Genomic DNA, 24,180 nt, shown 5'->3' on the forward strand with positions numbered 1-24,180 from the left:
ACAACACAACATGATTTGTTAAATCTCTTCTCTCTCTACTTAAGTTTTGGCTGCAGAAATGAAGGTAAAACACAAATTGCTAACAGCAGTTCCATGACAAACTTATGGCTGAATTTAGATAGCATGGAGCCATGAACATGAATTTGATACACACGGACTTTCAAATACATTTCGTAAATCATCTTACATTGACAAATATGTATTCAGTTGCATTACATTACCACAGAACCAGCTCGCAATTCTAAATACATACCATACAGTTGAGAAAATATTTGATCCCCTGCTGAATCTGTAAGTTTGCTCACTTACAAAGAAATGATCAGCCTCTACTTGTTATGTTAGTTTCATTTTAATGGAGAGAGACAGAATCCATCCTTCCATCCATTATCCAACCCGCTATATCCTAACTACAGGGTCACGGGAGTCTGCTAGAGCTAATCCCAGCCAACACAGGGCACAAGGCAAGAAACAAACCCCAGGCAGGGTGCCAGCCCACCGCAGGGCAGAAACGCACACACACTAGGGACAATTTAGGATCGCCAATGCACCTAACCTGCAGGTCTTTGGACTGTGGGAGGAAACTGGAGTACCCGGAGGAAACCCACGCAGACACAGGGAGAACATGCACACTCCACGCAGGGAGGACCTGGGAAGTGAACCCAGGTCTCCTAACTGCGAGGCAGCATCGCTACCACTGCGCGACCGTGCCACCCCGAGAGACAGAATATCAATCAAAAATCCAGAAAAAACACATTACATAAAAGTTATACATTGATTTGCATGTCATTGAGTGATATAAGTATTTGAACCCCTACAACCCAGCCAGAATTCTGGCTCCCACAGATTGGCTGGGTGCACAGATTACAATCAACCAATCACAGATACTCCTGATCTCAACTCGTTATATGTATAAAGCACACTTGTCCACAGAATCAATTTCTTCCATTCCAAGCTCTCCACCACCATGGGCAGACTAAAGAGCTGTCAGAGGACGTCAGGAACAAGACTGTAGACCAGCACAAGGCTGAAGTGGGCTACAAGACCATTAGCATGAAGCTTGGTGAGAAGGTGACAACTGTTGGTGCGATTATTCAGAAATGGATGAAATATAAAATGATCGTCAATCACCCTCGGTCTGGAGCTACATGCAAGATCTTGTCTCATTGGGTGAGGATGATCATGAGAAAAGTGAGGGATCAGCCCAAAACTACACGGGAGGAGCTTGTTAATGATCTGAAGGCAGTTAGGACAACCACAGTAACCAAGAACACCATTGGTAACACACTACGCCGTAATGGATTGAAATCTTGCAGTACCCGGATGTTGACTGGCAAACTTAAGATGGGCTTGTACATGTGCCTTCTCGAGCAAGGGGACCTTGTGGGCGCTGCAAGATTTTAATTCAACCTAGAATTCTGGCTGGGTTGTAGGGGTGTAGGGGATCAAATACTTATTTATCTCAATGACATGCAAATCAATTTATAACTTTTATGTAATGTGTTTTTGGTTGATGTTCTGTCTCTCTCCATTAAAATGAAACTACAATAAAAATGAAAGACTGCTCATTTGTTTGTAAGTGAGCAAATTTACAAATCGGGCAGGGGATCAAATAATCATTTCCCCCACTGTTTGTAAGCTGTACTTCCTTTACTTTGATGGAATCTTTTTTTTTTTTACTTTAAATATGTTGGATCACTAAATTCGTGCGCGCACACAGGCACACTGACAACATGAACCAAACCCTCCCGAGAAAGAATAAAAACAAAACTCAGCGGACAAAGTGCACAGCCATCGGAGTCACTACGCACGGAGTGATACATGGGCAGGAGTGGCAGCTACGGCAGCATGAAGTAAACGTGGCCAAGTAAAGTGAACCCCAAAGACGTAAGCAAGCGCGCTACTCCGGTGAGGCTAAGACCGCGCGATGGCTGCCAGCGTTGACCTACGCGACAGTGTGTTGTATTTATTTTTCTAATTTTCCTCCTCTGATATTTTACTTTCGTACTTACCTTTTATTGTCAGGGAATTGAATTCCTCAGCAGCGCTTCAGAGAAGGAACCAAGCCGCACGAGTCAACAGTTAAAGACTCACGCCGGACAGACGGCGAGAGAAGAGAACAAGTTCATGTTGTCAAAGAAACTTCAGCGAAAGGTGTCAAAATAAAAGTCCGCAAGCGTCGTCAATACCTTTCCCTCTGAAATTACCATTTTTCAAAAACGATAGCTTTACTCACTTTAGATTTTAATAGAAGCTTATAGTGGTTGTAATGGAATACAGGGATAATAAACTTCATTAAAAAAACAAAACATGACGGTTTTTGATATGAGTGTATATTTTATTATTTTTTTGAGCAAAAACTAATTTTTTAATTTACTGTGAGGGATGAACCGGCCAGTACCGACCTTGCTCCCTTACCTGACTGGGGGGCCTTGATAACAGAAAATCAGGGAAAGAGCGACAATATCTTTTTCCGTACCGGGAATTGGATTTGGGGCTGGTGTCCTAACAAGCAGCAAGTGGAACCTGGGATGGACTTGAGAATGCGGAAGGACAGCACAGTGGGTGACTGGCTGTTATGGGCAGAGTGTCCCCCCATTAACCCCTGGCATGTGTAAGAAAGGGGAACAAAAGTAATCTTTATGAAAGGTTTTATTGACAAAAATGGAAAAAAAAACAAAATACTCAAAAATATAACTAGGAAAAATTATTTGCCTAAAAAGCAATCAATTGTGGCCAAGTCCCGGTACAAACTCCAAAGACAGGTAACATTTCCAGCAAACCAAGAGAACTGAAACAAAGGCAATACTTACAATGCAGAACACTCCCCCGCCATAGTGAATACAAATTAACCATAAGGAACTCTCTTTCCCAGTCTGCCTTTAAAAGCTTGGGATGGTTCCTTGTGGTGAGCTAATGGTGGTCCTGCCTCTTAAGGGTCCACCAAGACACAAAGAGCATCAGAGAATAAAACTAATCTCTCCATATATAAAGTAATGCAGCGTTTCTCAACCTTTAAGTATTTGTGACATGAGTTTCCATAACAGTTTTAATTGCTCCCCCCCAACATTTTTTTGAAATGTAGATGCATATTTTATTATACCTAATCAACTTTTATCAACATTTATCTAACTCTATATTGTTCTAGTATCAGAATTTAGTTTAAGTTAATTTGTTTTGGTTTCAACAGATGTTTTTTTTCATATTTTTGATTCTTGTTTTTTTTTCACATCTTTGCACCCCCCTTTTTGTTACTTCACGCCCCCTAGGGGGCCCGCCCCACAGGTTAAGAACCACAGAAGTAATGAAACATTAACCATCCAGCATCAGACCTTCATGTCTGGGTATTATGTCACTTGGCATCTGATGAACAGAGAAAATAACAGAGCATGGTTTATGGATGAAACAGTGGTTACCCTCCTGGAGCTTGTTGTTTGGGGATGCAAAGCCCACCCCTAAAATAAAATAAATATTACTCTCGACTCTTCACTCCTTATATGCCCCACTCTTGAACTCTGAATCCTTGTCTCTCTTTCTCTCCATAAACGTTTTCTGTTTCTTTTTTTTCAGTCTCTTTCTTCTTTCCTTTAATGCCCTTCCTTCCACTCCTCTTCTTCTTTCTGTCTCTGACCTCTGGGTGTGAATCTCCTCCTCCACTATACAATAATTAAACAGCCCAAAAATCGTTTCTAAGAGAGTTGTGTATGCAACTTACACCCTTAAGTTAAATTGGAAGAGGTGACAATATGTTGACCTCGTAACATAATTCATTTGTACGTGATAAAAACATTTCTTCTAAATTACTAAAGAATACTTAAAAGATGTAGTGTTTCAGAATAGGTGGAATATTTCCAAAATATGGAGATATTAGCTTACCTATTTAAATGGGTGGGGGATGAGAACTAAAGTGCTGGCAACCTCAAAAGTGATACGAGTGCAGATGCCTCCCTCCTAAAAAAGCGTTGTGTGCCCAGCTAACTGACTGAACGCAATAACGATACCAGGACAGTTACGGTACAATATACAAGGGGCTCCGAATGTCTCCCTACCCCGGTATCATGAAATTGTGCTTTAACTGACATCAGTGCGTTTGTAAAATCATCGATCTGCTAATAACGTCTGCACGCTGTCAGGGTAAAATAATATTGTAGCGACTAAGAAGGATGAGACACAAAACAAGTGCTGGAAACGTGATGCTCAAAAGATGGTGAGTTTATTAAACAAGAACTGAACAGAACAGCAATAAAACTTCCCCAGCCCGCTATTTAGGGTCACATCTATAAAACAAAGAAATATCACTATTTGTTTTGTCCTCACCCGTCTTTCGTACACTGTTGACTTTTGAGACTTTCTTTCTCTCTCCTCGTCACCACCCCCTTCTTTCCTGTCTCCTCCCTCCCCCTGCGCGCGCACCTTCTGTCTTTCTCTGTAGTTGTAAAAACGCAGAGCCTAAACAGAGTAAATAATTACAGTAAGTCCCAATATCTTCAACAAACTTGATCTTGGTGCGACTTTATCACACATATATAAAAAGGTTCTTCAGACTTCTGCAAAGTATAAGAAATATATTTTAACACAGATATCATTAGACCATTCCATGAATCTGTGCATTGCAGTTACGGGAGTGCCGACATCCATCCATCCATCCCGCTATATCCCAACTACAGGGTCACGGGGAGCCAGTCCCAGCCAAGACAGGGCGCAAGGCAAGAAACAAACCCCGGGCAGGGCGCGAACATCCACACACTAGGGATAATTTAGAATCGCCAATGCACCTAACCTGCTTTTCTTTGACAGGGAGAACATGCAAACGCAGCGCTACCCATTGCGCCACCCGAAGTGTCGACAACCCTTTGGCTTTATAGAGTATGGATATACAAGAAAATATTCAGCATATAACTGATAACATGTTATTCTAGTACAAATAAGTCCATATGTGGGACGTTAAATCATCTTTTATTAGGTTTCTTGGAGAGTGGTACATGACGCGTCATTCCAAGTGCGGAGAGACCTTAACATTTTTTACTAGAATGGGCTCATCTTACTTGGATCAGTTAGACAAAAGACAATGTAACTGAAAAGCTTAACGCACAAAAAGGTTGCAGAAAGGTTTTCCGCTGGAGTGTCAACCTCTACCGAAGGACCGTCACTATCGTACTCCTTATCTCAATACGTGTGGTCATTTATTGTCTTCTATTTGCTATCCATCTCATCCTCTTATATATCCGCCTGGGTAAGTTGCTGCAAAAAAGAAAAATAATGACGAGGAAAACGCCGCCAACGTCACTAAGAGCGACGGAAACAGGGACTGTGCGACGCTGCAACTGCTCGAGTGTGTCGCGGGGCTCGACCGGAGTTCAGAACTTCTGGATTATAAAAGGTACGTGTTTAAATGATGTAAGAGAGAAAGAAAATGAAATAATGAATAATACCGCAGCACTGGCATGCCTTCGTGTCCACGGCTTCCTTTAAACAGCAAAGACACGTAGTGTTCTCTCTTGGATGTTCGTTTCTTCTGACGGTCCATCAGCTGTCAGTACAGTTTGAACTCCGTTTTTGGTATCCTGCCCACCACCCCATGTTGAGGATTTGCACTTAGCGGTCGAGAAATTGCGATCTACTGCTTGATGTTGGGAACACAGAGGAGCGGTGAAGAGACACACGGGGTCCGCTTCTGTTTACATGACAGCCATGTCATAAAGTGGCACCTCGAGGCTGATCCTTCTTCGCTTTTGTCGCTGCTATAGTGATTCGGTGGTCCTGCAGGTCCATTCTGGCCCCCATCGTGTCAGCACTTCAAGTGCCGTAATTTGCTGTTAAAGCGGCCATACAGCACCTTGCGTTCTTGTTCGGTTCTTCTGATTAATCAGAACCCGAGGTACATCGATACAAATTAGTTTAGGTTAAGATATACTAGATTACATTCAATTGTTCTTTTTGTCCCCAAGGAGAAATGACATTTTACAGAAGCTCCAAAAATAAATAGAAACAGAGCTTCCGTAATAGGGAGCGTTTTCAATGAAAATACAAATCACACAAAGTCCTAACAATGTACACCTGGCATTATCATGTTAAGTCCTGACAGGCACCGCAGTGGCATCCCATTTTTGTACCAATAGGTGTGATAGACTGAATGCTAATTAATCTCAAAGTTTTAATAACATGTCCTTTATCTTTCTGTACTCCGTTTACAGGTGAGTGCCCAACTGGTTTAAGAACAGAAGGCAGAACTTTATGACACAATGACACTTTATCTGATTCAGCTGAGCTGAAAAGTGGGCTACTACAAGGGGGTCAATGTGACGACATCTCATTTTCTTTTTCTTTATCCTTCCCGTTATGCCAATCACAGCACTGGGGGATCTCCTTCTCACAGCACCTCTTACATTTTCCTCATCTAGTGCCACTTTCTTGATATCCTTTAATTACTTCATAGTACAGTCCAGTCGATCAGAGACTTTTGCCACCGATACCCATTCTGATAAAAAAGAGTCTGTGATTTCTGATAACAGATATTCGTGGTCAGAAAATAGGTCCTCCCCCTGGGCTTGTAAAAAAATAAAATAAACTCAAGTACAAAAATATTCAAATAAATGTTTTATATTGTATAGCAAAATATGCATTCAAGGGCAGCATGGTGACGTAATGATAGCACTGCTGTCACGCAGTAAGGAGACCAGGTTCCTCCTGGCATGGAGTTTGCATTTTCTCCCTGTGTTTGTGTGGCTTTCCTCCCACTGTTCAAAGACATGCTGCTTGGGTAAATTGACTCCTCTGTGTGTGTGTGTGTGTGTGTGTGTGTGTGTGTGTTTGTGTGTTTGTACTGCGATACACTGGTTTCCTGTCCAGGGTTTGTTCCTGCCTTGTGCCCTATGCTGGCTGTCATAGGCTCCAGCACCCCTCACCACCCTGGTCTGGATTAAGCAGGTTAAGGCTGCACATCCTCTCTGTGACACACCAACACTAAGGACTTTCAGGCAATGAATTATTCAGCAGAAGTGTGTTAAGAATCACTATGGGGACTCCTTTTTACCAACAGCAATGTGTCTGTGTAATGCCTCACTGGGACTGGAACTGCTGAGTCAGAACTTTTTTTTTTTTTTATTGTCTTTTTTTTGTAGTCATCCTGGTGTGTGTTCATACCATAGTGTGGGTGTATTTATTTATCTGTTTTTCCATTAATTCATTCATTCATATAGAACTTCTGTTTAAAGTCATATTTCCACCTGGGAACAAATAAAGATCTATCTATCTACAGTGGTGTGAAAAACTATTTGCCCCCTTCCTGATTTCTTATTCTTTTGCATGTTTGTCACACAAAATGTTTCTGATCATCAAACACATTTAACCATTAGTCAAATATAACACAAGTAAACACAAAATGCAGTATTTAAATGATGGTTTTTATTATTCAGGGAGAAAAAAAATCCAAACCTACATGGCCCTGTGTGAAAAAGTAATTGCCCCCTGAACCTAATAACTGGTTGGGCCACCCTTAGCAGCAATAACTGCAATCAAGCGTTTGCGATAACTTGCAATGAGTCTTTTACAGCGCTCTGGAGGAATTTTGGCCCACTCATCTTTGCAGAATTGTTGTAATTCAGCTTTATTTGAGGGTTTTCTAGCATGAACTGCCTTTTTAAGGTCATGCCATAGCATCTCAATTGGATTCAGGTCAGGACTTTGACTAGGCCACTCCAAAGTCTTCATTTTGTTTTTCTTCAGCCATTCAGAGGTGGATTTGCTGGTGTGTTTTGGGTCATTGTCCTGTTGCAGCACCCAAGATCGCTTCAGCTTGAGTTGACAAACAGATGGCCGGACATTCTCCTTCAGGATTTTTTGGTAGACAGTAGAATTCATGGTTCCATCTATCACAGCAAGCCTTCCAGGTCCTGAAGCAGCAAAACAACCCCAGACCATCACACTACCACCACCATATTTTACTGTTGGTATGATGTTCTTTTTCTGAAATGCTGTGTTCCTTTTACGCCAGATGTAACAAGACATTTGCCTTCCAAAAAGTTCCACTTTTGTCTCATCAGTCCACAAGGTATTTTCCCAAAAGTCTTGGCAATCATTGAGATGTTTTTTAGCAAAATTGAGACGAGCCCTAATGTTCTTTTTGCTTAACAGTGGTTTGCGTCTTGGAAATCTTCCATGCAGGCCGTTTTGCCCAGTCTCTTTCTTATGGTGGAGTCGTGAACACTGACCTTAATTGAGGCAAGTGAGGCCTGCAGTTCTTTAGACGTTGTCCTGGGGTCTTTTGTGACCTCTCGGATGAGTCGTCTCTGCGCTCTTGGGGTAATTTTGGTCGGCCAGCCACTCCTGGGAAGGTTCACCACTGTTCCATGTTTTTGCCATTTGTGGATAATGGCTCTCACTGTGGTTCGCTGGAGTCCCAAAGCTTTAGAAATGGCTTTATAACCTTTACCAGACTGATAGATCTCAATTACTTCTGTTCTCATTTGCTCCTGAATTTCTTTGGATCTTGGCATGATGTCTAGCTTTTGAGGTGCTTTTGGTCTACTTCTCTGTGTCAGGCAGCTCCTATTGAAGTGATTTCTTGACTGAAACAGGTGTGGCAGTAATCAGGCCTGGGGGTGGCTACGGAAATTGAACTCAGGTGTGATACACCACAGTTAGGTTATTTTTTAACAAGGGGGCAATTACTTTTTCACACAGGGCCATGTAGGTTTGGATTTTTTTCTCCCTAAATAATAAAAACCATCATTTAAAAACTCCATTTGGTGTTTACTTGTCTTATATTTGACTAATGCTTAAATGTGTTTGATGATCAGAAACATTTTGTGTGACAAACATGCAAAAGAATAAGAAATCAGGAAGGGGGCAAATAGTTTTTCACACCACTGTATCTATCTATCTATCTACTATCTATCTATCTATCTATCTATCTATCTATCTATCATAAAATAAACTATAGTGTATATAACAATAAAAATAGAAATTAAATTATAGTAGTATAATTGAATAAGACAGAACCAAATATTCTTAAATTCTGTGTCATTTACAGTACAATAAATTAAACTCAATTATTATAAGTGCAGCTAATATGTGTAATGGGATGACAGTAATGTCCCCTCCCCAATTCCAGTAAAGGGTGGTTATAATTCTGAAGGCTCAGCTCTTCTGCCTCGACACCACTGAGCGAGCGCCTCCTGTCCTCTTGACGCTGAACTCCGGCTCTCTGGTCGCTGATGATGGCGGAGGAGCCAAATATCACTTTACCTGAACAGAGAGGTACTTGAAATGGTTCCAGTTAAGACTCCAATACTCAGACGGGCTAAGCACAAATGTACATGTATAGAACTTTTAACCTACGTTTAAATATATTTGAAAATGGTGAAAGTGGAAGCCCCTATGGAGCCTTAGCTGTCCAGGTTGTGTGCCCCTTGAGTTACCTAAATGGTGCCCCTCAGGTCGTGGTACCCTAAGCAGTCACCTAATGGATTGACCAGCTCTGTTTGAATACTAATATTTAATGTGAGTATCATGAGTATATGTATAACTTGACAGCTCCCGATAATCTTATTATTAATATGGTCTTAGTTTATTGTTACAGAAATACCATTTAATGCTTTACAGAGTGTAAAACCCAAAATAGATGCACGTGTCCTTACCCCCTGAGTGAAGATGTCTGCCACGCATGTTCAGAGTAGCAGGCTGTAGTTTACACAGTCAGTGAGTAGTTTACACTTTGAAGGACTGCCTTTCAAAAAAATCTCTTAATGAATAACATCCATCGACTGTAACATATTATAAACTTGTCATACAAATGGTATAGCAGTTACTTTAAGGTGATGTACTTGTAATGTTTTTCAGTCTGGACTGCGCAGATTCATACACTTTATTAAAGCAGCCCATTCATTACAATACCTGTTTGGGACGCACCAAAACAGACTGCAGCTACTGAATTCTATTCAGATGCGACTTTACGCGATTATTATTAGATTAGATAAACTTTATTAATCCCAAGGGGAAATTCACATTCATACAACAGCAGAAAGATTCAAAACAAAGATACAGAGCCACCCTGGCTACTACGTACTGATAGAACATTTCCAGTAGCCTGCTGCACACATCAAAAGACCTGAGTATCCTTACCAAATGCAGTCTGCTCTGGCCTTTCTTATATTTTAATATATTACATATTATTGTATATTATTATTTTATAATAGAAAATAATTAAACTAATAATAAAACTAAAATGTTGTAGCTCATGGAAGGATTGCAGGTCCACAAAAGTTGAAATGTTGAGGCGCCAACCCAATCATCACTGTGTTTGATCAAAGTGAAAGTTACAAACAAAAGATGCACTCAATGGTGCCAAAACAAACGAAAATCAGGGTTTCCTTACTTCAAGAACCTTTCTTGGCTATCGGAGCCTGCTTTACTCACGGAGGGAAGGAGCTCTGTCCTATGGTGTGCTCTCATATTGAGTACAATACAATACAATTTATTTTTGTATAGCCCAAAATCACACAAGAAGTGCCACAATGGGCTTTAACAGGCCCTGCCTTTTGACAGCCCCCAGCTTTGACTCTCTAAGAAGACAATAAAAAACTCCCAAAAAAACACTAGTAGGGAAAAAAATGGAAGAAACCTTGGGAAAGGCAGTTCAAAGAGAGACCCCTTTCCATGTAGGCTGGGTGTGCAGTGGGTGTCAAAAAGAAGAGGATCAATACAATACAATACAATAGACAGAACAGAACAAATCCTCAATACAGTATAAAAATAAAAATATTACAAGTATGGATCAGAATTTAACAGTAGATGATATCACATAATATGATTTGGATTTGTTTAGAGTCATGGAGACCTCATCCATTAAGCTGCCACCCCCTATTGGCCATTCCACAGCTGAGACAGTGCTGGGCCAGTCAATACGATGAAAGAACCACTCTACCCAATGATTCCTGTGATCCTCAATCAGAGATAACTTTACCTTAGGCAGGCAAAACAACTTGGCAGGTGGGCTGTGGCACCAAGTGGCACATTTGAGTACCACGAAGAGAAACAGAATAGGGGAGGGTTAGTATCCAATTATAACTATCTTGTTACTTATGTTTTAGTGCTAATGACTAACAACAGAGATGCAGTCTGTACAGTTAATCAGCAGCTCTAGTCAGGGTGTGCTAAACTGAAGTAGTGAGTCTTCTGCTGGGATTTGAAAGCTGAGACCGAAGGGGCATCTCTTATAGTAGCTGGCAGACCATTCCACAGTTTAGGGGCCCTGTAACTAAAAGCTCTACCTCCCACTGTTATTTTATTAATCCTTGGAATCATAAGCAGACCGGCATCTTGAGATCTTAATGTGCGCTCAGGTTTGTAAGTCATAAGTTCAGACAAGTAAGCCGGACCTTGGTCATTTAAGGCTTTATATGTTAAAAGGAGGATTTTGAAATCTGCCCTAAACTTAACCGGGAGCCAATGTAAGGATTTCAGAACTGGAGTTATGTGTTCATATTTTCTTGTCCTTGTAATAATTCTTGCAGCAGCAAGAACATCTAAGTGACCCCACCTTCTGAAAAACCATGAGGTAAAATAGCTAGGAGACCCATTGGGGCGAGTCAGTTGCACTCACTGGGCATCTTCTTAGCACTGTGGATGAAATAGAAGGTTAGCGCCACCTCTCAACCTGAACTAGTAGTACAAACATCAGAAGAGCCCAAAGGATGACCCACTGACGTGCAGGATTGATAATATTTATGCACTAAGAACAAATAAGGCTTACCTACTGTTTGAAATCAGGAGTTTTCTCAACTGCATTTATGTCCACTCTGAATATCATGCCATTTGTGTGTACACCAAATTCTACACATTTTGGCAAACTCTGTCACTCATTTTGTCCGGCCCATTTTTGGAGTTCTTTGTGACATGATGTCAGATTTGGCTTTTTTTCTTTGTTTTTTTGGGGTTGTTCCAATGCACATAAAGGAAATAAACATGTGTATACCAAAACATTTGGAATTGCAACACTTTTCTGGGAAAAATGGTGCATTTTCTGGGAAAATTCCAGGGGTGCCGATAATTTCGGCCATAACTGTACCTTATTACTGTTACCTTTCTGGTCTCAAACTGTTTAGGTGATGTAACCAGAACAGGGGTGCCAGCAAGTCTCAATCCCCAGACATCAGCACACCCAGTACAGTCCCAGGTTCAAATAAATGTTTTTGCTTATTAATGTAGTGCCTTTACACTTGTAGCCTCTGATTATATAATGTTCCTTTATCCCCTTCCAGTCCTCCATGTGAGTGTTGCCTTCTACTTCCCGACTCTGACACCCCTGGAGAAGTCTGGATGGCTTCCTTTTATATTAGACCCAGAAGTACTTCTGGTGCCATAACAATGAATGGTGGAAACACTTCCAATTCACATGGAAGGCCCACAAAAACAAGGAGTTCTTCTCCCTGCACCACCCACTGGCAGCATCGATGGACCCTAACAGGATTATTGTCCCTCAGGACTACGAATCCCTGCAGGTCTCCATACTGGGTCCACTTAAGAGGAGCACTGCTGTCTATTGTACTGGGGGAGAAATTGTGTTAGATAGGCAATTTCTCTTTGTCTATTCACTGTGGCCTCCCAGCCTGGAAAGACATAACCAACCAATTTGGCCGGGATGCCTGTCCATCTACCTGGGCACCTATAGTGGACAAACCCCTTCAGCTGTTTTCCTTCAGTTTTCTCTGGACCAATTTCTGCCCTGATTTATTTTTCTGCTTCTCAACTCCTTCCTAATCTTGGTGTCGTTTAACAATCTCCTTTCAGATTGATTGGACTGCACTTCGGTGTTTGCTTGTAACAATGTGGCTCTCACTATCGTACATCAGGGTAGGTACATAAACAGAGCTGCACTGTCCGTTTGCAGTTTCTTGGCTGATCCCCCTCCATGTTTTTAATCTTATGATAAATGTGATTCACTTTCTTAATCCTCCTGCTCAGTTCTCTGTCTGCCTTCCCATCACTTGTCGTCGGTGTCCCCAGGTATTTGTAGGAGGTCACTCGCTCCAGCTCTTTGCCATTACGCGTCTCTCTTGGATGTTCTTGTAGCTCTGCTTTTCTGCTGGTTTTCATGGCCTCCCTTTTCTTTGTATTCAGCTCCATTGCCGTTTCTGTAAGTTCTTCAGTCCATACTGCTACTGAATACTGCAGCTTGTCTCTCGGGTCTGTTCTTAGCACCACATCATCAGTGAAGAAGAATACAGTAGACCCTCTAATTATCTGAGATAATGTGGACTGATGCTACCTTAGATAACTAACATCTCTGAGGAATGGATGGCCATGAAAGATTTTGCCAATTTATATGGTAAGGTATCACTTTTAAGCTTTCTTTCATACCACAGTGAATTTAATGCTACAGTGGGATGCAAAGGTTTGGGCAACCTTGTTAACAGTCATTAATTTCCAGTATAAATCGTTGGTTGTTACGATAAAAAATGTCAGTTAAATATCTCATATAGGAGACACACACAGTGATATTTGAGAAGTGAAATGAAGTTTATTGGATTTACAGAAAGTGTGTAATAATTGTTCAAACAAAATCAGGCAGGTGCATAAATTTGGGCACCACAAAACAGAAATGAAATCAATATTTAGTAGATCCGCCTTTTGCACAAATTACAGCCTCTAAACGCTTCCTGTAGGTTCCAATGAGAGTCTGGATTGTGGTTGAAGGTATTTTGGACCATTCCTCTTTACAAAACATCTCTAGTTCATTCAGGTTTGATGGCTTCCGAGCATGGACAGCTCTCTTTAACTCACACCACAGATTTTCAATTATATTCAGGTCTGGGGACTGAGATGGCCATTCCAGAACGTTGTACTTGTTCCTCTGCATGAATGCCTTAGTGGATTTTGAGCAGTGTTTGGTCGTTGTCTTGTTGAAAGATCCAGCGGCGCAGCTTCAGCTTTGTCACTGATTCCTGGACATTGGTCTCCAGAATCTGCTGATACTGAGTGGAATCCATGCGTCCCTCAACTTTGACAAGATTCCCAGTCCCTGCACTGGCCACACAGCCCCACAGCATGATGGAACCACCACCATATTTTACTGTAGGTAGCAGGTGTTTTTCTTGGAATGCTGTGTTCTTTTTCCTCCATGCATAACGCCCCTTGTTATGCCCAAATAACTCAATTTTAGTTTCATCAGTCCACAGCACCTTATTCCAAAATGAAGCTGGCTTGTCCAAATGTGCTTGAGCAGACCTCAAGCGGCTCTGTTTGTGCTTCCTCTGCATCACTCTCGCATACAGCATCTCCTTGTGTAAAGTCGCGAATGGTTGAACGATGCACAGTGACTCCATCTGCTGCAAGATGATGTTGTAGGTCTTTGGTGCTGGTCTGTGGGTTGACTCTGACTGTTCTCACCATTCATCGCTTCTGTCTATCCGAAATCTTTCTTGGTCTGCCACTTCGAGCCTTAACTTGAACTGAGCCTGTGGTCTTCCATTTCCTCAATATGTTCCTAACTGTGGAAACAGACAGCTTAAATCTCTGGGACAGCTTTCTGTATCCTTCCCCTAAACCATGATGGTGAACAATCTTTGTCTTCAGGTCATTTGAGAGTTGTTTTGTGACCCCCATGTTGCTACTCTTCAGAGAAAATTAAAGGAGGAGGGAAACTTACAATTGACTCCCTTAAATACTCTTTCTCATTATAGGATTCACCTGTGTATGTAGGTCAGGGGTCACTGAGCCTACCAAGCCAATTTGAGTTCCAATAATTAGTTCTAAAAGTTTGGGAATCAATAAAATGACAACGGTGCCCAAATTTATGCACCTGCCTGATTTTGTTTGAACAATTATTGCACACTTTCTGTAAATCCAATAAACTTCATTTCACTTCTCAAATATCACTGTGTGTGTCTCCTATATGATATATTTAACTGACCTTTTTTATCGTAACAACCAACGATTTATACAGGAAAATAATGACTATTAACAAGGTTGCCCAAACTTTTGCATCCCACTGCATATTAAAAAAAGAAAATGACGCATTCAAGCTTATTTTAAAAGTATAGTAGTTACGTGCTCGGCCCTGTATTCACAGCAAAGGTATTATGAATTATAAGTGGTGAATTACACTTACAAGTTTACCTCGGATAATCGGTTCCACAGATAATCAGGGTCCTACTGTACTTGATATTTTCAATTTGAATAAATGACATGGAGGATGGTGTATAATGTCCAAATAACATCAACTTAAGTGGATTGCAAGCTACTATACATAACTCTGGGTATAAAAAAAATTGGCATTTGTGCCCCCAAATTAAACTAAATTTGCAATCCTACGTATGTAAGAGATAGGTGGGTGTATTTTATTGATCCCTGAGGAGAAGTTCATGGGCTGCTGCTGCAACACAATAAACAAAGTGCCAAGTATTACACAAGTGCAAGTGTTGCGCCTACATAGAAAATGGCATGTGATGAGGGTAGAAAGAAAAGGGACCACGAGAAAGATGAGAGTCAGGAGCACGAAAAAAAGAGACTATAAGTGGAAAGATCACAAAAGCCTAACATCAAAATCAAAAGAGAAATCCTAAAACAAATACACTTGTCGTAAAGCCAAATGTTTAAACACATGTACACTTATTCTTTGGTTTTCATATCCTCAAACCTGGATAATGTGAAAATTCAGCGGAATGAATTTTAAACTCCTTGACCTTTGACAAAATGCGTAGCGTGACCCTGATAGTCACTCCTTAGCAACATATACACAAAATAGCGACACACGAGAATTTCACGGTAGTGTGTCAGGAAAATTTAGGAAAAGTTTTAACTTCATTACCAGAAATTAAATCTGTGACCCAAAAACCTCCTAATTTTTTTTATAAAAATAGGATTCAATTTGTAATTTTAACGTAAAATAAATAAAGGGCAATTCATTACAATGGGAGGCAGAACTGTACACACAGTATACCCAGTTTACATTTAATATGCTGTGTCTCCAAAGAAATTGTGTTAGTTTTCCTATTTTCCGTTACACAGTGAAAGTCTTACTTACATATCTGATCAATAAATAACACCATGTTGGTGTGTCTACAATATTAGACTGGGGTGTGGATTGAAACAATGGAGGAGGTATGGAAATGTAACTAACAGAGGAGAGGTCTTAAATAATAAAATTCATCTTACCTTTTACTTATTTGGCACCTTAATCCAAGGTGACGTACAACATTTGAGATACAATTAGTTGCATTTCTTTTGTTTTTCACAATCGGAGCACAGGCAGGTGAAGTGACCTGCTTGTGGTCTCACAGTGGTGTCAGTAGTGGGATTTGAGACCACAACCTCAGAGTTTGAATTCCAAAGCCTTTACCACTACACCACACTGCCTATTTGGTAGCTCTGTCACTGTCCGTGATCAATTAAAATAGCACCTTGGGTTACACGGTGTCAACACCATGTGGTGTACAAGTGACAAGAGGTTCTGCTTAAGCCCTGTATCCCATCTGGGAGGACATGACCTGGTAAGCTGTATGCACTGTTGGTCTCCATATTGTAAGAAGTGCAGAGAACAGCAGTTAGACTGAGTCAAGGCTGGTGAGCAGTGAACTAAATGGAACGACTGAAGCAGTCGACTCACATGTGTGTTTAGGTCTTTTTGGTGCAGTCCTGATTTCTACTCTGCTCTGTTCACAGACAACAAAATGGAGTTTGTCATATCCAGTATGGAGAAGGTGTGCCCAGCTGTATCAAAACCTCTTCATATAGGATATAAATGTGAAGAGGGGGTCTCAGAAGGGTTGTGTGATGATGAGGATGAGAAGAACCTCTCACTACAAAGGGTTTTATTTGGTGGACATACAATGGAGAAAAGAAGTGTGGACATTAAGACAGAAGAATGTGAGTGGGAGCCTGCACAACTTAAGCAGGAAAATGTCCACATTAAAGAGGAGGAGTGTGAAAGAGAGCTAACAGACATTAAAGAGGCAGTGTGTCACAGCGCTGGCATGCAGACAAATGAGACGGTAAACCCGATAAAGACAGAAGACTTTAAATCGGAGTGTGGCACAACATCATGTTGTCTAAACACAGAAGAAAGTGGATTTGGCTTTACAGCAACTGATCACTGCTCTCTACAGCATCGTCCTGACCACGTGAAGTCCGAGTCTGATGTGAACAGAACTGGAGAAGCACCTGGTTCAAGTGATACAAGAGAAGGTAGGTGCAAACATTTCAAGTTTATATATTAAAACAGTTTTAGATTCTAGATATTCCCTTTGTTTTTCATTGAATATGGATGTGCAGACCTTTTTGATTTATAAATACTGTACTGAAAAGTTAAATACTTTTGAATTTTGAAAATAATCCATTCTTTTTAACCCCTTTAACATAACATTATGTTCACTGCCGGCTTGTGCCAGTGTTGAGTGTGGCCTGGTGGGGAGCTTGTCAATAATCAGTCACCGTCAGTAGCCAATATGAAAAGAAACATGAGAAGTATTTAGGAGTCATAGTGGACTCTATGCTTGACTGCCAGACAGTGTTCAGAAGCCATTAAGAAGGCTAACAGAATGTCAGGTTATATAGCGCCTTGACGTGTGGAGTACAAGTCCAAGGAGGTTCTGCTCAACCTTTATAACACACTGGTGAGGCCTCATCTGGAGTACTGAATGGAGTTTGGGTCTCCAGGCTACAAAAAGGACATAGCAGAGCTAGAAAAGGCCCAGAGAAGAGCGACTAGGCTGATTCCAGAGCTACAGAGGATTATTTATGAAGAAGATTAAAAGAGCTAAACCTGTTCAGTTTAACTCTTGACAGATGAATATTTTTATGTAGGCTGCAGGAATGCATAGCAGAGAAGCCGTTGGAGCTAAAGGTTGATCTGGCGAGAAAGCAAAGTGAATGCGCAAAGCAAAATACTCCATAGATAACATTTTGCGTATTATTGATGAATCTCAGTCTGACTTGATCTGGATGTAGAAAATGAAAGTGATGTTTCAGCATCAGCTGATCGTAGTGCTGGCAGCTCCTTATATTTTGTTATAAGCTGACACCTCCCTGAAACAACCAAAAGAAGATTAAGAGGACACATGACTGAAGGGTGTTAGTCCAGTGGATCAAAACTTTTATTTCAAAATGAGTTTATCAAGAACACGGGGACACAGTTGGAAACTTGTTATAGGTAAATTTTGCACAAACATTAGGAAGTTCTTCCTTAACAGAGAACCACAGACACTTGGAATATGTGACCAAGTAGTGTGGTGGACAGTTGGACTTTAAGAACTTTCAAAGTTCAACTTGTTCTTATTTTGTTAGAATTAAGCAGATAGGACTGGCGAGCTTTGTTGGACTGAATGGCCTGTTCTTGTCTCGATTGTTCTAATGGTCTGAATGTCTTTACAGGTCTTACCCATAATCTTTCAAGTGTGACTGAGGGTAGCAAGTAGTCAGATTTTGAGTGAGTGACCGCAGAGATGAATGACTGAACTGTCAAAGACACACACACACACCAGTCAGAGGCCTGAACAATCCTATTTTTTTAATGGTCACGTTGTAGCGAGTTCCTCTTAAGTTGAATGAGGAGCCCGGCACACGCAAAAATGTCCTACTCTTAGGAGAAATAATTCTATTAGGAATGGAACCAGACAGAACCATGGCCCAAATTTGATGCCCTCAGCTGGAAATGTGCTTTATGAATTAATAAAAGGAAATAACCACCACAACAATTATTTAAACAAACAAAAAAACATATATATTATAAACTAGCAAAATACCCGCGCTTTGCAGCGGAGAAGTAGTGTGTTAAAGAAGCAATGAAAAAGAAAAGGAAACATTTTGAAAATAACGTAACATGATTGTCAATGTAATTGTTGTTGTTGTGAGTGATGAGTGTTGTTGTCATATATATATATATATATATATATATATATATATATATACACACACACACATAAACATATATATATATACATATCTATACATATACACACATATATATACACAAATATATATATATATATATATACATACACACACACATATATAAACATATATATACATATACATACATATCTACATATATACACACACAGCTATTTCAGTATCAGTGCAATACGCTGTTTGTTAAAACGGATGACACCCGCTCTTACGTGCAAGTCTGCGTGGATATTATGAACTATCGTATTTGTTCAAGTTCTATTTAAATTTTAAATAGAAGGAATTTTTATTTAGTCGACAGAAATATCTTTGGTAGGAATGGTAAAACAGACAGGAATATTATTAGTGAATAAATCAACTCAAACCTTAAACAACTTATAATATTTTGCTCTCCATAAAAATTTATCCTGTCTAAATTATACAAGTTAGAAATAAAGTAAGCGTTAAAAGAACAAACATTCAAATTTCTTTACTCTTATGTAATTTTATATAAAAATAAACTTAGATTTTAAATATCCCAAAAGATTTTGCTCTCCATAAAAATATATCCTGTCAAAATTATACAAATTCAAATATGAACATGCTGCATAACAAAACCTAGAAATATAAATAAAATGTGTTCCTTTCAGCAATAACAAATCAAATCATTCAGTTGTCTTTGCTCATATGTCATTTTAGAGCTGGACGCCTGGCATCTTTTTGGCCACAGGTTCGTTTCTGTTTGGTGTGAGGTTCTGTGTTGTGGAGATTCTCAGGATGGATTGCAGGTGCTCATCAGTGAGGCGACTCCTGTGTGCTGTTTTGTTAGTCTTTATCACTGAGAAGAGCTTCTCACACAGATATGTGCTACCAAACATGCACAAGGTTCGAGCCGCATGTAGGCGGACTTTTTGTTCTTCAAAGTCACCAAAGCGCCGTGCAAACTCAGTGCGCTCAGTTTATCAGCAAAGTGCGATTTGGGAACACCGTAGTGACGACTTGGTTTAACATTACTTGGCAACAGGGAAAGTGGGGCAAGTGCACTGGTGCATTTGTGTCTCCCATAAAAGCAGCTTCACTTGAAATCACTTTGTGATTGTGCACGGGTAAAGCGTCCGCTGAAGTGTCAGATTCTTATTTAATTCTTCTGCTTTCTGTATCTTCTGCATTGCATTCAGGTTACCCTGATGTTTTGTCTCATAGTGCCGTCTTAGATTAAATTCTGTAATTACAGCCACATTAGCTCCACAAATGAGACACACGGGTTCAGTAAACATATACTCAGCCTCCCATCGGTTTTTAAAGGCTCTATTTTCAGAATCAACTTTTCTCTTCAGCATCGTGTGAGCTAGCTTCGCAATAACTTGATTAACTCGGTAAGTCTTGGCAAGGCAGCTGAAGCGCTGCATTATGGGATCTGTAGTTTATTGTGTTACCAGCGCTTCATATACCGGGCTTTAATAACAATAATACAGTATATAAAATGATCTCGGGCGGATATAATTACGCCGGGCGGATGTGGCCCTGACCCTTGAGTTTGACACATATGGACTAAATAGAACTTGAAAAGATATATTTTTCAAATGTGATCGCGCAATTCAGATAGAGTTGGCACTACAGCCTGCATGCCTCAATAAGTCATCCTCCCTCGCTCTTACTTTTTACCGTTCATCTAATGAATACACTGAGTATGGCTTTACCAAAACAATCATTGATGGCGAATAAAGTATCCATTATTCGAGTATGTAGATCGGGTTATATATATATACATATATATATACCAGCGTATCATAGCGAGAAGTAGTGTGTTAAAAAGCTAGAAAAGAAAAGGGAACATTTTAAAAATAGCGTAACATGACTGTCAATATACAGTATTTGTTTTGTGAGTGTTACTGAGTGTTGCTGTCATCAAGGATTTGATTATCATTATTTCTTTCAATCAGGTTCGTATTTGTAGGATGTGTTGTGTTCAAGTTACATTCCGTGTTTGTCAATCGTTGTAAAGATGACAGGTTTCATTCATCGATTCGTTTCTTACTGCATCAATAAACAGCTCGTCTTCTTCTTTATCTGAGACCTGACACACTGCATGCACGGTTTTTTACACTGTCTTCCTTTAGCGGGACATTGACTTTTTCCAACGTGTGCTTTGTTTTGGATTTATGAATATGCTTGTATGTATCAGACGCTTCATATTTTTGCTGCCTTTTCAATTGTGTAATTGGTTTTGTTCAGCTCTTTGGAACTGTTGCTTTTATCTGTGCACTCGTCAGTTCCGTGAGCCACTCGGTGTACATGCATCGAAGTTCCCAGCTGTGCTGGTGCCATCTCGTGCTATGTCCATGGCTGTATTTAATGTTACCTTAGTCCTGGCACTTAAAACTTTCTCTCGCAGTTTCGCTGAGTTTGTGTCAAACACCACCCTGACCATCTCATCTTCCTCTCAATAAACACAGTCCTTAACCCGTGAATATTTAGTGGAGTTTGCTATTGGATTGCGCTGACGGACGGCCTTATATGGGCAGGCACTAAATTACAAGCGCCAGCGCAGCCTGTCTATGAACTTAATTTAAAGTGTAGGTTTACATCGTGCTTTGTTTCAAGTAGCAGAACTCATGAATATGGTTGTATATGTCACTTTCGCTCGCTTCTTATTGTTTCGCTGCCTTCTCAATTATATAATGCATGTTTTCTTCAGCGCTTTTTTAGGTCTTCCTGGTTTTCTATGTACTGCGTGATTACGTGAGCGGCGTGATGATGTCACACGAAACTCCGCCCCCACGGCGTTGAAGCTCATCTCCATTACAGTAAATGGAGAAAAACTGCTTCCAGTTATGACCATTACGCGTAGAATTTCGATATAAAACCTGCCCAACTTTTGTAAGGAAGCTGTAAGGAATGAACCAGCCAAATTTCAGCCTTCCACCCACACGGGAAGTTGGAGAATTAGTGATGAGTCAGTGAGTGAGTGAGTGAGTGCGTGCGTGCGTGCTTGCTTGCTTGCTTGCTTGCTTTGCCTTTTATTAGTATAGATCACAAAACAATAAACACCCTTTAACCAATCCTTATGAAATCTGTAACAACTAAACAAACACTAATTAATATGCCCACCCCCTTAAATCCTTCTATAATATACCCAGAAAATGGCGAAACAGAAAAGAAAGAAAGCAAGGAAAAGAAATGGAAATATCCCCTATTTACATATACATATATTATGTATATTATAAACTGCTCAAAAAAATTAAAGGAACACTTTGAAAACACATCAGATGGGAAAAAGAAATCCTCCTGGATATCTACACTGATATAGACTGGGTAATGTGTTAGGAACGAAAGGATGCCACATCGTTTGATGGAAATGAAAATGATCAACCTATAGAGCCCTGAATTCAAAGACGCCCCAAAAATCAGAGTGAAAAAATTATGTGGCAGGCTAGTCCATTTTGCCAAAATGTAATTGCAGCAACTCCAAATTGTACGCAGCACTTTGTATGGCCCCTGTGTTCTTCTATACATGCCTGTGTCAACTAAGGCAGATTTATAAAGGTATATTTGCACAGAGCACAGTGACATATTAAACGTATGCTCTTATTACACAGCCCAATATGCTGCAAGCTGCAATGCACTGTGTGTCCTCATGGCTAGCATTAAGGTTTTCAGCAGTTTGTGCTACAGTAGTTGTTCTGTGTCATCAGACCAGGTGGGCTAACCACCTGCCGCTCGCATCAATGAGCCTTGTACACCCATGACCCAGTCACCAGTTCACCAACTGGTCCTTTTTTTAGCAGGTATTAACCACTGCATTCTGGGAACACCACACACATCCTTCCATTTTCGAGATGCTCCGACCCAGTTGTCTAGCCCAAACCATTTGGTCAAAAGTCGCTCCGATCCTTATGCTTGCTCATTATTCCTGCTTCCAATGCATCACTTTCAACAATTGACAGTTCACTTGATGCCTAACGTATCCCATCCTTGATAGGTGCCTTTGTAACAAGATGATCAATGTGATTCATTTCACCTGTCAGTGGTTTTAATGTTGCGACTGATCGGTGTGTGTGTGTAGGTAGTGCTGCTGCCTTGCAGTAAGGAGATCATAGGATTGCGTCCTGGGTCCTTCCTGAATGGAGTTTGCAAAGTGCTTTGAGTAGTGAGAAAAGTGCTATATAAATGTAAAGAATTATATATAAACACCCTGCATACATTGGCCTATAGGGGGCTTCTCAGAGCCACAAACACAACCACACAGACACAAGTTTCTGATTCAAAAACTGTTTGGTTTTTTTTTTTTGTAAAGGAAATTCTTGAAACAGGCTTCTTCCTCTTCCAAAATGTACCATCATGGTACAATTCTTCTCCTCTCCTGACTCTAATTTGCCTGCGTTCTTTATGCTTGTTCCAGGAGTACTTATGGTGGCTAGCATATTGCACCCAGGAAGCATTACTAAGTCCGATGGAGGAGGTTATGAGCAGGTGCTGATACAGTGCATTGCCACACCCACCACACAACAAACCAACTCAGGATCCGAGTGCAGCCATGCAACAGGTGACTCCTCAGCACCCCACCAGTTCAGATGGAATGGAACAGTGTGAGGACCCTCTTTAGGCCTCATCAAGGCTACAACTCCCATGCAGCCCTAAGGGTGTGCGTATGGGAGATGCATGCCACCTATGGCGTTGGTGGTCTCCTTTAATCATTCCATTATAAAGGTTTCCCAGCCAAGTATATGTATACTAGCCGACGCCCGCCGTAGCATATGGCGGTGTAAGAATAGGAACGGAAAATGGTGAGAAAGGAATTCAGAAATCAAGAAGGAAGAAATACTTCTTGAAAGACACAGTTGTGAATAGGTGTTTTGCTGGAGACGATTTGTGTCAAGAAATAACCCACTGATAGGAACAGGCAGTTGCCAGATCCCACAATAGAGATGATGTTGTACAAAAACCCGTCGACAGAGAAGATACTGTCGTTCATTTTATAAGAAAGGGTTAGGAAACAACCGTCGCAGTATAATGAAAATAGCAAGGAGCGAAACCAATGCCAATGGTCGAAAACATAGACATATATTGATAGACGCCGCATTCACTGTGTTGCCCAGTCTACACGATACATCAGTGCGTTCGCCCTATTGCGAGTGGTAAAAGTGCCATTTAAACTAATACAGGTAGGCGTGGAATCCGGGTTTTCTGATGAAAAAACAATAACGTTTAAATACAACAGATTTTGGCAAATTGTTTACATGCAATTATATTTATATCCATTTATACACTAATAATGGCAATTATTAAATAATGATAATA

The 24,180-nt window shown here is 40.5% G+C and overlaps 1 protein-coding gene across 1 annotated transcript in view; it reads left to right on the forward strand.

Moving 5' to 3' along the window:
* LOC120534652 (zinc finger protein 721-like) overlaps positions 1-24,180 on the forward strand; it is a 55,432-nt gene that overhangs the window by 26,978 nt on the left and 4,274 nt on the right. The window contains exons 4-6 of the mRNA XM_039762243.1: positions 2,023-2,151; positions 5,056-5,377; positions 16,660-17,181. Of these exons, the coding sequence (XP_039618177.1) occupies positions 2,023-2,151; positions 5,056-5,377; positions 16,660-17,181 (973 nt within the window). The remainder of the gene's footprint in view (positions 1-2,022; positions 2,152-5,055; positions 5,378-16,659; positions 17,182-24,180) is intronic.

Source organism: Polypterus senegalus, chromosome 8 (genome assembly GCF_016835505.1).
Source record: "Polypterus senegalus isolate Bchr_013 chromosome 8, ASM1683550v1, whole genome shotgun sequence".
In the NCBI taxonomy this organism is placed as follows: domain Eukaryota; kingdom Metazoa; phylum Chordata; class Cladistia; order Polypteriformes; family Polypteridae; genus Polypterus; species Polypterus senegalus.